This window comes from Nycticebus coucang, chromosome 16 (genome assembly GCF_027406575.1).
Source record: "Nycticebus coucang isolate mNycCou1 chromosome 16, mNycCou1.pri, whole genome shotgun sequence".
Taxonomy (NCBI): domain Eukaryota; kingdom Metazoa; phylum Chordata; class Mammalia; order Primates; family Lorisidae; genus Nycticebus; species Nycticebus coucang.
Genome location: NC_069795.1, coordinates 25,704,050 through 25,718,609, shown reverse-complemented (window position 1 = coordinate 25,718,609; position 14,560 = coordinate 25,704,050). Strand labels below are relative to the sequence as shown.

The 14,560-nt window shown below is 34.6% G+C and overlaps 1 protein-coding gene across 3 annotated transcripts in view; it reads right to left on the bottom strand.

Moving 5' to 3' along the window:
• The window catches only part of TMPRSS15 (transmembrane serine protease 15), a 131,950-nt gene that overhangs the window by 68,051 nt on the left and 49,339 nt on the right, over positions 1-14,560 (bottom strand). For all 3 annotated transcript variants that reach the window (XM_053565816.1, XM_053565817.1, XM_053565818.1), the window contains 4 exons: positions 13,876-14,025; positions 8,769-8,874; positions 8,327-8,477; positions 6,232-6,355 (listed from right to left, as the gene is read on the bottom strand). In XM_053565816.1, the coding sequence (XP_053421791.1) occupies positions 6,232-6,355; positions 8,327-8,477; positions 8,769-8,874; positions 13,876-14,025 (531 nt within the window). The remainder of the gene's footprint in view (positions 1-6,231; positions 6,356-8,326; positions 8,478-8,768; positions 8,875-13,875; positions 14,026-14,560) is intronic.

Here is a 14,560-nt window from a genome sequence, read left to right as displayed (position 1 = left end):
AAATGCTTTTAAATTACAATTTTTGTATCAAATAACTGACAAGTAAGATGCCTCTGATCCTTGGCCTGATAAGGTAAATCAGTTACTCTCTGCACATAAAGGACTGTAAGGAATTGGCAAAAGCACTTTAAGCAGTCCTAAATGTGATGACACAATTTATTTTAATGGTGGTGTTGCTATAGTGGAGACATGGCAGATGCTTCTTGATAGAAGAGCAAAAGGTTCATGAAATGTAATTCCAGAGATCACAGTCATACAGTGTCATTAGATGGACCATCCCCAACAGGGGAAAAGAGTAAATTGCCTGTCTGATAAAGGAAATGCTATTCATTTATAATGTTAAACTTTTTCATTTTCCCTTTTCTATTCCCTCAGACTTTTGTATTCCGATTAATTTCTTTCCATGCCAGTAGGAATTTTCACTACATACACTATGTAAATAACATGTGGTATTTGGCAAAGTGGCTGTCAGGAATAGATATTTCCCTTGAGGCGTGCCATTTTTAATCTATGCTTAAGTTTCTGACGTCATGAGATATGTGTTAGTGAGGAGGCGTTTGCTGTGGAGCAGAAAGTAGGAGAGTTTAGCTTTCACTTGTAATAAGAGGATTTAAATTAAAGATACTTATGGCACAACAAGAAATAAGGATATGGAAAATAGGTTTTTGACTGATACTCTTACGTGAGGGAAATAATAGATTTAGTTTGAGAAATAATATCTCTTACTGATGTTTGAATATGTTGAAAGGAGCTAATTTTCAAAATTAGCAATTCTTTTATTATCATAATAATAACAAATTCTTCAGTATTACAGACAGAATTTTAAAAGTTTAGAATGCCATCTAACAGGAAAACTTTGCATTCCGTTTATTAAATATATTTCATTAACAAGTAGTAGTACCAACAATGATGTTAATATTTTTATTCAATTTGTGACAATAAAGTTCAAATTTTTATTTCTAATATTCTAAATTTGGTTATTAATAAAAATCTAGCCAATGATAGCTCTAAAATGTATGCTATTATGTTCTTTGTTGTTTTGGGGGGGTGTTTCTTTTGAAATAGGGTCTTGCTATTCTGTCCAGTCCAGAGTGAAGTGGCTATTCACAAGTTCACTACAGATCTGAACTCCTGTCCTCAAGCAATCTTCTTGCTTCTGCCTCCTGAGTAGATGGGACTACAGATTTGTGCTACTGCATATATCTCAGACTATTGATTTGGTGGGCAAAATAATTACAACAAAATAAGGGTAAGAATGGTGGCTCATGCCTGTAGCCCTAGCACTTTGGGAAGTTGAGGCAGGAAAATTTCTTGAGCCCAGGAGTTTGAGATCAGCTTGAACAACAGAGCAAGACCTCACCTCTACAAAAAACAAGAATCAAAAAATATTAGCTAGGCATAGTGGCGTGCACCTTTCTCAGCTACTCAAGGGACTGAGGCAGGAAGATTGCTTGAGCCCAGGGCTTCGTGGTTGCGGTAATCTGTGATCATGTCACTGTACACATGCACATTGAGACCCTTTCTCTTAAAAAGCAAACAAACAAAAAAAACTCAAAATAGGATGGCCCCAAACAAAATGATACCAGAATAGATGAATACGGTTAATATGGAGTTTACCATGGCTTTGACTATTAATTTATATTAATGATGTAAAAAGCAAGTAGCTCTGCTGAATATGGCTATCAATTGTAAGAGAGGTACATAGATAGACTCCTTTCTAGCTCAGGAGGAGCTAAAGTTAGATTATTTAACTCTAAGTATAATGCCATGTCTACCAAACATTACAAATAACTTTAAGACTTGAAAGTGGAAAACGGTTAAATAATGTCCATATAGAGCAAAACTGTAGAAATAAAGAGTGAACCTTAAAATAACTAAAACTATAGCTCCCCTTAATTAGTTTTAACAGCCCCAGATATAATTCAGGGGCTGAAATGTGGATTTCTTTTTGCATACACCTATTCTATTCAATAGGTATCTTTTCATGAATCTTTAAAATTGTCTTGCAAATTAGCATGACATTCATGTAATGGAAGGTTTACTTTCTCAAAGAGTTCTCAGTACAATCTCCACATTTAAATTAATTAGTGTCAATGTCACAGGACAACAATCCCATAGCTGATGCGCCAGCAAATAACTGAAGTTGCAAAATGGAAGAATCCCTGTGGTTAAGGAAACTGAACTGACAGTTCCTCAGAGAAGGCCCAAAGTAGATAGATCCCTAAGAACTAGGGAGGAAACTGAACTTTATTATTCAGTTAGCTTGTCTGGGATTATTTTCTTATTTAAGTGCTCTGTAAAGAACCAAAGAAAGGCTATTAGTCAGTCAGCCATGGTTTCCTTTTATTTCTGCTTAAACAAATCAGTGATCTGGAACCAGAGAAGCTCTGCTCAAATAAGAATTTCACTGAACCAATTGCAAATGGCATTAGAATGAAATTGTTCAGAATGCATTTGATGGTAATTAACATTTTCTACTGTGCTAAATATTGCTGTGAAGCGAGTCATTTGGAAACTGGAACAAATATACTCTGGATAGATTCTAAGCTTATATTTTAAAATCAGATGGGTTATTCTACCATTACAATTTCCCTATTGTTAAAATGTGCAAAGACACCAAACTTTCTTGACATTGGAATAAATATGAGGACTTTTAGGTCATATACATACATTTTTAACTTGAAAAACCACATTTAAAGTTTTATTTATATGTATGATATATACAAAAGTTATCTCAAATTTTCTATTTTACATAATGATAAGATTTTGCTGTATTTTGAAGTTGAGCCTGAGAGATTATGCTATTTCTTACCTAGAAAACTTTTCTTCTTGACCATTTATTAATCAATACAGAAATGGATTGGGAAAGAGGATTATAAAAAAATGCATTGTTTTAATGATTAAAGTATCATAATAATAAAATGTTGCTAATAATTTGTATCTATAGTTGTTATTTATCCACCAAGAGGCGATGTTAATTTTGAATGTGTTGTTTTTACATAAAAATGTTCTCTACCATAAACAGATAATGGGACTCCTAGACATACCCTACATTGTATCATGAAGTAAGATAATGATTTTTTAATAATATTTATGATCACCGATTTCTAGGATATTATGAATCAGACACTGGTGAAGCAAAGGTAAATTAGACCTAGAGTTTGGTGTCCAGAAACTCACTTTTGGCCACAATTTTGTGTCCAAGAGTATCCCACAGAATGCATGGTACTCAATGCTTTTGCTTCAATTTTATGAGTATCATTCTTCTGTTTATCTGTATATTTTCTTTTTTCTTTTTTTTTTTTTTTTTTTTGGCCGGGGCTGGGTTTGAACCCACCACCTCTGGCATATGGGACCGGCGCCCTACTCCTTGAGCCACAGGCGCCACCCTATCTGTATATTTTCTTAAAGCTGCTTCCAGCTCATATTTTCTCCACTGAATTCCTCTATTACTTACTTACTTTTCTGGTGTATTATTTTAGAGGCACATTATTATATGTTGCTTTAAATATTTATTTATATATTAATTTTTTCATATGTTGATGGTTATTGCTACATCTTATATTTCTTATGCAATGCTGCACACATAGTAGATATTTATAAAATTTGAATGAAGGTTTGAAATATTGAATAATTTATGCACAACCCAGATAAGTATCTAATCATGTTAGTACGTAAGGTGGTAAAATAAACTAGTGTTTGGTGAAATATAAGTGCCCCTTCACTCTAGTGGCATGGGACACACACAGCAATCTGATTACTATCTTCAACTTCACGGCAGCTCATTCTTTAAAAGTTCTCCAACATTCATTTCTTTATTAATTATTAGGGCCACTTATCTGGCAAGTCTGCTTTTTTAAATTTGCAGATTTAAAAGCAGGGGAATGTGTAGCTTGGGGAGTAAAACCAGATTTGGATAGGCTCGGCAAACTGATTTGCTTATGTAAATGTGGTAAGGTTTCAAGTGTGCTTGGAAGAAAATGGGAAATGAAAAAGTACTGTTCTTGTGGCCTCAGATCCATGACAGAATAAAGCACCCATGACATTCAACCCCAGCAAAGCTGTAGAGTTAGATCAACTCCCAACCTCCACCATCTAAAGAGAGACGGATGCTTTTGTATAAATACGCAAAATGCAGTAAAGACACCCCAACAGAGGGACAATGGGTGTTTGTTATCATTTACTCTATGTGTTTTATTTTTATATCCTGTTAAATTTTATAATATGAAAATTCTATGAAGTGATTGCCACTTTGACATTGACAATTTGGGTGATGGATAATTCAGGGTGATGGATCTCTCCCTGAAATGCTGTTTTCAATTTGACTTACAAGCACAGGTTGTGAGACACAACTGCAAGCAGGGACATCTACCTAACAAATGCAAACACTGTGACCTAATTGTTTGCACCCTTAGTCTGACATGAACATAAATAAATAAATAAAGCATAGTCAGTTTGTTTTCTTGAATTAAAAGATCTCATAGAACCCTGAGAATCCTGGTGACGAGTGAGCTGTAACGTTGGTGGTTCCATGAAGGCAGTATATTCTTAAGCCTTATAAAGGCATCATTTGAACAAGATCTTTTGGGTGATTTGGGTTTGTATGTTTTACGTCCAGGATTAACCCTTGTTATTAAACTATATAGGTTTGGTGAGTTTTGGCTTGACCAAACTCTTCCTGAAATTCTAAAATCGCTTCTTAAAAAGGCCGTAAGTGGCCTACGGACACATGAAAAAATGCTCAGCACCCTTAATCATCAGAGAAATGCAAATCAAAATTATTTTGAGATATCATCTAACTCCAGTAAGATTAGCTCACATCACAAAATCCCCAAACCAGAGATGTTGGTGTGGATATGGAGAAAAGGGAACACTTCTACACTGCTGGTGGGAATGCAAACTAATATGTTGTTTTTGGAAATATGTTTGGAGAACACTTAGAGATCTAAAAATAGATCTGCCATTTGATCCTACAACTCCTCTACCAGGTATATATCCACAAGACAAAAAAATCACATTATAACAAAGATATTTGTACCAGAATGTTTATTGCAGCCCAATTCATAATTGCTAAGTCAAGGAAGAAGCCCAAGTGCCCATCAACCCACAAATGGATTAATAAATTGTGGTATATGTACACCATGGAATATTATGCAGCCTTAAAGAAAGATGGAGACTTTACCTCTTTCATGTTTACATGGATGGAGATGGAGCATATTCTTCTTAGCAAAGTATCTCAAGAATGGAAGAAAGAGTATCCAATGTAATGTACTCAGCTCTACTATGAAACTAATTTATAGCTTTCATATGAAAGCAATAATCCAATTATAGCCCAAGAATATGGGGAAAGGGGAAAAGGAGGGGAGAAGGAGGATCGGTGGAGGGAGGGTGATTGGTGGGATTACACCTATGGTTCATCTTACAAGGGTACATGTGAAACTTGCTAAATGTAGAATATAAATGTCTTAACACAATAACTAAGAAAATGCTGTGAAGGCTGTGTTAACCAGTTTGATGAAAACATTTCGAATTGTATATAAAACCAGCAAATTGTACCCCATGATTGAATTAATGTACACAGCTATGATTTAAAAAAAAAAAAAAAGGCCATTAGAACTTCAAGGAAATCAGCACCCTCCTTCATTATTTAAAACAATAAAAAGGTCCTAAATTTATTAATATGATCTATAACAAAGTACTGCATGATTTTCTTTTTTTTTTATTAAATCATAGCTGTGTACATTAATGCAATCATGGGGTACAATATGCTGGTTTTATATACAATTCGAAATGTTTTCATCAAACTGGTTAACACAGCCTTCACAGCATTTTCTTAGAGGAGTCTTTCTTTTTTTTTGTAATTATTTGTTTTATTATTATTAAATCATACCTGTGTACATCAATGCGATCATGGGGCACCATACACTGGTTTTATAAACAGTTTGACACATTTTCATCACACTGGTTAACATAGCCTTCCTGGCATTTTCTTAGTTATTGTGTTAAGACATTTATATTCCACATTTACTAAGTTTCCCATGTATCCTTGTAAGATTCTGTTTTTATGTGTAACATGTAATATTTTTGATAGCTTCCATTTTACTTGTATTTTAAAGTCTTGAATTTTCAGAAAAAAAATATTAGGCTGAGATAACAAAAATAAGCCAAAGCAAGATCTTCCTGAAGGTATTAATGACATTATAAGAGAAAATACACATTAAAGTTACTTACTAGGAAGTTCTGGTGTAGAAGTTGGTTCTGGATAAAGACTCGCATTGCACATCCCAGATGTTAGGCTGATGTCATCCAACGCTATATCACTTAGGAACCAGTTTTTAAAAGCATTAAAAGCAACCTACAATTCAAAGAAGTATATGCAATGATTCCACTTTAACATTCTCTGACTTGGTCCTTCTTGTGGCCCAATAACCTATGGAGAATCGATATTGCCATCTCCAAATATACAACGTCCAGTTACTATATAGTGAAATATTGATGGCTCGTGATTTTTAAGATATTCTACTCTCCCCAGATCCCTTATTAATGTTCATACTGGCTAAATTTTCAATTTTTCACTCATATCTTCCCAAAGAGTAAGGCAATGCTGTGGTTTATAGTATCACTGTCTGTTTCTCTCTCTCATGAATTTGTCATACGCCACTGTCCTGTGTCATACATGCACAAAATCTGGCAGATGAGAGCAACTGTATCCCAGATTTCTTTTCTCAACAATATTACAAGTCCAGGTAGCTGCCTGCTTTCTTAGAACACGCAAGCCCTGAAGAGAAGACACACTGATCAGACAATTTAAATAGAAAAGGAAGGTAATGAGAGAAAGTATAATATGAACATTCACGTCAGCTGGTGCTGGTCCCAGTTCACCCCAGGCATGGGTGGGGGATACCATGTGAGGACACAAAACCAGATTTGGGAGGAAGGTCTAGTTGTCAGATGTAACACATTAGGTACTCAGGGACAGTGGGTACTTTCAGCTGCACTTTTCTGGATCCTCTCTTGTGAAGGAGAGAGAAAACATAAACTGAATACCTGGGACACATGAACTGCTCTGCGAGGCACACGGTCATATTCAACACTGTTGTACAGTCATCCACTCACTCAGTTGCTCATTATTTCCAACTACATCATGTCAGACACTATTTCCACATAAGTACTGTTTTCTTCCTTTTGCATATGAACTAACTAAATTTCAAGAAGACTACAGAGATGTGCTCAAGATTTCACAAAACAGTGATGGATATTTGTAGAATTTATACTCTAATCCACCTGAGGAGCTAACTCTCAAAACAAGAACCCAGTTATGTTATTAATACTATAGAAAAGTTGCTCAGTGAGTTGAGCCAGATTTGGTCACTGCAATACTGATTTCCACACTTCTGCCATCTCTTTGTTCTCTGGATGTTTAACTTTTTCTTATCCTTCTTTGAATGATTAGCAAGTTGGAAATGAAAACTACACAGAAGAGAATAGAATCAGAGGAAAGGAAAGAAGAAAAAAGGAAGAGAAGGAACAAGATAAAGATGGGAGAAAAGCACTTGAGAGTCGTGGACCCTTGCTTGCCCTACACCAAGTCGTGGAGGGATTTGAAGCCAGTGTCTTTCTAAATATACATCTTGAAAAAGTGATACTATCTTGTTTGAAATTACCCAATTAGAACAGTGTTAATTTGATCAAACTAACAGCCTATATTACCTATAATTTAATTGCAAAGACCCTTAGGAAGAGAACACATTAAACTCTTGTCTGAGAAATTAATTCACCTTAATGTGAAATAAATGATCAGAAACTTCCCAATGATACAGCCCATAGAGTTTGTTTCCAAAGGAAATATACGGTGATTCAATCAGAGAGGGGCAGGATGGTTGCACACTTATGGGCGTAGATGTTCTAAGAGGAAAAGATGGTTCCCTAGGAAAGTGCAGGAAAGACCTATGTGATGTTTGTGAAAAGCTGAAAGTCCTAGGTAGGCAGAGGAAATAGGAAGAGATGGTTGGTCTATGCTTAAAAACAGCTGAAAAAAGCTGAAAAATCTTACTGAGTTTCAATAGATATTATGGACCATCATAATCCATACTTTCATATAGGAAATTGTTCCGCAATAAGTAGTTTTTAATAAGATAATACATAAATGAAAATAAAGTATGTAAAAGTAAAAACTCAGGTAGATGTGGAAAATGGTGACAGTAACCTTGTTATGTTCAGAAAATACCTTTGTTCACTATTTCACCTTCTATGACAAATAGAATTGTATCGCCATAAAAAGATACAAGTATAAATACAAGTATAAATCACAAAGTGTTTAGCAAACCTTAAATTCAACTGTTTCATTTAATGTTACTTGTCCATAATTCCAATTTTCTCCATAATTTCCTTCCTTTTGGAAAATTGTCTTCTCCATGTTTTGGTCACTGATGATATTAATGCTTAATTTATAGACATTTTCACCATACATATAATACCTGTTTTGGAAACAAGCAAAAAAGGTTTGGATTCCTACAACATGAGGATAAATGCATTTTAGGGTTTTTCTAAATCCTTTACTTTGAAATACCTTTCCCCCGCTTGAATGTGTGGATTGCTGAGGAAGAGAGGAGAATCTACCAGCATTTTGTTGCTTTTAAATTGGAAAAGTAATAGGATATGCTTTAAAACTTCAGTCAACATCTTACTGAAACCCACATCCAATAACCTGAGAAAGGCAATGTTAATTTATTAAATGAGATAGCATTTAGCATGTGCCCACAACATACCAGAAACTGAGGCAGACTGGTTCCAATGTGGGGTCCAAAGGGAGGCTTCTCAGTTCCACTCTTTCTTGTCTCCCTCCTGGGCCAGTTGGGGTAGAAATGTAAAATCCTGTATGAATAGCAAAAAAGTTTTTATTTCACTCACGTATTCCATTTTTATGGTGAGAGATGTATCCTTTGTAAGCAGAAACTAAAAACCTTAAGGTAAAGGTATAAGGAAACATAAGGTTGATATAATGGACAGGACACTAGACTTGAGCCCAGAAAGCAGCATCTTTGCTACAACAAATCGTTATGAAGGAAAAGTGCTACACAACTCTGGATATCCCACTTAATTAAATGAGAGCATTGAACCAGAGCACCATCAAGCCTATATAAAATTCTGACATGTTATGAGTGATTATATTATCAGGCTCAAATACCACTTTAATTCCCATTGAGTAGATGTTCTGATTAATTTGCATCTTTCAAGATAATAAGTACATGAGGATATTTAGGTATGTTGACGAACTCATAATCTACCCAAGAATTTACGTACAAATTTGAAGACAAAGTTAAGAGATTCAAAGACTCTCAGTTTTAGATTCCTTTAAGCACATTGCATATCTTTGAATATGCCTGATGTTATAACGATTTCATCTTCCCTTTCCCTTTGAATGATAACTAATCCAATCGTGGAGGAGCAGGAAGCATACTAATCCATATAAAAGCTTTCAAAATAGCACAAGCCACTGCACAAAGTGCTTTCTGGTCTGAAATTCATTATTCCAACCAGTGATTTGAGTCATGTGAAGTGTGTTGAGTTCTCAGGGTAAGAACATCTTGAACATTTTCTCAGGGAAATTTATTTTATTCTTAGTTTGCTGCTCTTCTAGTATGACGAGAAGCAAGAATCACATAACAAAATATGATATAAAGCAAATGAAATATTGGAATAATCCAATTTGATTGAAATGCAAATTTTATGAAATGCTGAAATTTTATGTTTACTTTAAATCAAAGGTCTTCTCTGTTGTGTTTTCCAACAGAAAAATGTAGTCAAGTTTGCATATAAAATTCAAACTCGTTCATTTGTAACATGAAATGCGACAACAAGACATGAAGAAAAGAAATACTAGTCAAACTGCTTATCAATGCAAATTTAGATCGGTGAGGCAAAAATTATTTAGAAGAAATGAGTTGATTTAATAAGTTGATTTAATGTTGATTTAAGCACATGAGTGTTTTATCAAGGTGAATTTGTGGTCAAATGATTTAATAACTGTAATATGCATTATATATGCATTCATTTGGTTTAGATTACAAAATGTAAAATAAAAATAAATGTGGTTAGCATTTTATAGTATTAAAAATTACTCATACTTTAAATAGTGCTGTGATGTTTCATGAGTTACGTACTTTAGCTATTTAGTTAGTGTTCAGTTACACAAAGTAATGTATGGGACACTTCTGAGCACCCCAAGACACTCCCCTGCATGAATCACCGTCTATCTCCCTCTGAACATTGATAATGCAGAAATTTGGGAGCCATTGTTCCATCAGGAGAGTCTTTCACAAGAGCTAGGAAAGTGAAGAAGCTTAGATGTTCTTCCCTAAAGCAAAGTTAATTAAAAGTTTATCTGTTTCATTCAGGCTTTTTTGTCATTTAAAGTAAAGGTAAAGTACCAAAACAAACAATAACAATAATAGTAATACCCTGCATGGATCAGAGGGACATCAGGAAGATTTAATTATCTTCCATTTCAGGTATAGTATGTCCTGATACACAGGGTAGATTATGAAATCACAGGTATAAGTATTGGAGAAAACCTATTAAACCCCACAGTCAGTTCTCATTACATGACTCGTCTAACTTGAAATAACTCCTGCTACACGAATTTCTCCTGACACTCCATTTCCAGCCCACTTATTTAAAGTCTGCACTTGATATTCAACCTGTTTCACTTAGGTCAGTTTCATCTTTTTCTTTCTTTCTTATTTAATCTGTTGGCGAACTGAAACCATTTTTCTCCTGTAATGTACTTACACTCTTCAAACATCAGCGGAATTATTTTATTATTTTATTATGATGACATAAAAGTAGAAAAATGATAATTTGAACATCAAAGATTTCAACTACATAAAAGGTATCTGTCACAGTCAATAGATATAAACGCTTTCTGCAATTTCCTCTAACTACTCTTGTCCAAGTGTGGGAGAGACTTTTTCTTTTATGATAGTGAAGGAAAATAAAATGATCAGATTATTTGACTCCTTCTGGCCATGCCTCTTTAGAGGGTGGGGTAATTATTGGTAGTTAAGCCTCACTTGCTCAGGTTATGAATTTGTCCATGGAGGATTCCAAGATTACTTATGGATGAGGATAGTCATGTCATTATGACCTACACTAAACATTTTTGGTCTTATGGGATCAGCCCTCTACACGGAGCACATTTTTAGGTGTAGGTCCACACTGGTAACTAGCTGGGCAGGACACTGCTGGCTTCACACTCAGAATATGCCCAAAATCTGACCTCTTCTCTCCACGTTGCTTCCTCTGATCTGAGCTCCATGACGTTGTCTCTGGGTTAGGCAACAGCCTTTCACTGGTTTCCCCTCAACACTCTTGCTTCTTACAAACTATTCCCTGCCCACCAGTCAGAGTGAATCTTTTCACATCTGTGCTCAAGAACTTCAATGGGATTCTTAGATCCCCATCGTCATCTGGACCCTCCTGCCCTACTCACTCTGCTCCAGTCATGCTGGTCTCCTGGTTTATCTTCCAACAGGTCAGCATGCTCCCTTTGTGTGGAATAATCGATATGGCTAACTCTTTCAATTTCACAAAGTTTTCAATGTCACTTGTTTCAATGAGGCCTAAATTGATCACTCTATTTTAATTTGCAACAGCACCTTATCACCTGTCCTTGCCTCTCCCCTTATCCACCTAGATAGTTTTCCAGAATACTCATCTACCTTTAACGTATCAAAACAATATCTTTATGTATATATTTTATTTTATTTTTGCTAAAATATCTGTTCCATGAGAACAGAAAGTTTGTTTTATTCTCTTCACAGATACATTTTGAGTGCCTTAAAAGGGGCATAGGGCTTAATAAATGCTTCTTAAATACAGGATTAAAGTAATAAATTTAAAGGGACTTCCAGTGAGTATTATGAAATGGACTAAAATTCATTACTTTTTGTTAAAAATATTTTTCTCAAGTTGAAGAATTTTTCTCAAGTAATGAATCATGTTTTGATTGGGGGAATGACATTGTCTAAATAACTAAAATTAGTCAGATACATTTCTATCCTGAAAACAATGAACCCATTAATGTCCTTTAGATATCACTCACAATTGACAGTAATGCAAACATTTACTTTTCAGGTCCTAAAAAAGAGAATATTGATCCTTGTAACAGAAGTGACCATTAAAGATAAATTACAACAGACATTTGTTTGGCTTACTTTTTTATGTTATGAACTATTTCGTTCAGTCAATAACTTACTCAAATCATTTGAGTGAAAGTTTTGTAGACATTCATTTATATATTCAAAAGTAATTTTGCATGTTAATTAGACATTCATTTATATATTCAAAAATAATTTTGCATGTTAATTAAATTCAGGCACTGAGAATATCCTAGGAATTCAAAGATAAAACGACTAGCTTTTCATCCCTGAAAAAAACACTGTGGTGAAAAAAAATTACAAATAAATAAATAAATATAATACCATGTGATAGGAAAAATAAAAGAGGTGCTTAGAATGTTTAACAGAAAAGAATTTTTAAGTTGAAGGTCTGAACATACTTCACAGAAGTAGCAATATGTGTCCTGTGCCCTCAATGCTTAGAAACACACCTAGTTAGAAAGAGTCTTAATATGCATTTTTTGAATGGAAGAGTGTTCTTATGGGTAACATATCAGCCAGGCACATGGTAAGAGGGATTTTGTCTAAGAAAATAATACACATGTAGAAATCTTCACTCTGTTCTTTTTTAATTTTCCTTACTTTTTAAAGTATACATTCCTTCTAGATTGGTAACTGTTTAGTGTTATATTTGGTGTTATGAACATGTGCTTCCAGTGCTTTCATGGGTCATCTTCCTGCTACAAGTTGCTTCTCTCTTGATGTTTGCTGATGATTTCTGGTTTCCCAGTCCAAAAAATTTTTCCTTTTTTTTTTTTTTTGAGATAGAGTCTCACTATGTCACCCTCGGTAGAGTGCTGTGGCATCACAGCTCACAGCAACCTCACACTCCTGGGCTTAAATGATTCTCTTGCTTCAGCCTCCCAAGTAGCTAGGACTACAGGTGCCCACCACAACACCCAGCTATTCTTTTGGTTATAGTTGTCATTGTTTGGCAGGCCCAGGCTGGGTTCAAACTTGCCACCTGTAGTGTACGTGGTTGGTGCTCTAGCCACTGAGCTACAGGCACCAAGTCCCTGGTCAAATGCTTTTGTCTCTAGTATTTCTACCTGGACTCCAGTTCTAGTATCTTATTTAGATGAAAAATTTACTTACTAATCACAGTCCTCCCCTTAGGACCATGCTTTAGAATCCGCTTTCCACAGGACTTCCCTGAAAAAGTCAATCTATCTATATTTCAACATGCTATGATCTTGTATGTTGAAAATCCTAAGGAATTCTTGTTAAAAAACTGTCAGAGCCAAGAAAAAAGTTCAGGGTACAATGCTAATATACAGAAGTCCACTGGATTTCTGTGCACTAGCAATGAACAAGAAGAAAATGAAACTGAGGCAAGAAAACTAAAGTTTGAAAAAGTTAATCACCTCACAAGTTTACTTAGTTAATGAAAGGCATCAAGTCTAGGATGACAACCTGGTCATCTTGTCTCCAGTGGTCTCTATGTACTCTTCAATAGTTTTGAAATATTTGGGATAAAAGAATATATTTTTTGGAATGCACTTACTTGAATGCACTCACTTTTACTCACCTATTTGATTACCAGTTTTCATTTAGATGCATTCTATTAATTCATGATGTTTTTAAAAAGAAAATCTAAAAGGACTACTTTGTGTTTATTAAGAATACTGCTCATTTTAAATCGCAGAATAACACACATTTCTTTTATTTTGCTTTATGAACTTAATATGAATTATACCTGAAATATTGCCAAAAGTGTGGTCAAAATTTGGTCCAGTAAAAGGAGGAAAGGTGTTTCCCCGAATCCGTTCCCATTCATTATCATCATTAAGGTCTTGGACCCAGAAACAAAAGCCATCTTCAAAATTACAGTTAATTTTCTCATAATCTGTAATTAAAAATAAAGAATAAAAGGCAAAATTCAAATTTAGTTCACAATGTGAATGAACTGTAGTAGACTGCATCGAAAATAACATTCTACAGCTTGTAATTGAGTGACACACACAAAATCATATGTTTTATTAATCTTAACTCCATTTCATTCCATGTAGTTGAAAAGAACCCGGCTTTTTATTGCCAATTATGTTAAATTAAATTAATGCATTTCTTATAAGTACTTTAGCAAATCAGTACATTAGCAAATACAAGCTTCTTGTTCTTTGTATTTACATCTTATCTTCATCACCCACACAAACTTTGTTCCATATTTTTCTCTCCTCCTGTTACTACATTTATTACTTTGAAAAAAATCAAGTTTATGTGGAACTTTCCCTGAATTAGTTTTATGCTAGGAAGTTTTTTTCTTTTTTAACTTGGAATACTTGCAGCATGCAAAATTTTTAATTGGTTTTTATACTGATTGATAATTTTTCTCAAATTGGCTATTTAATCTCTTTGAAGAATGCAAAATCTTCTAATTTCTC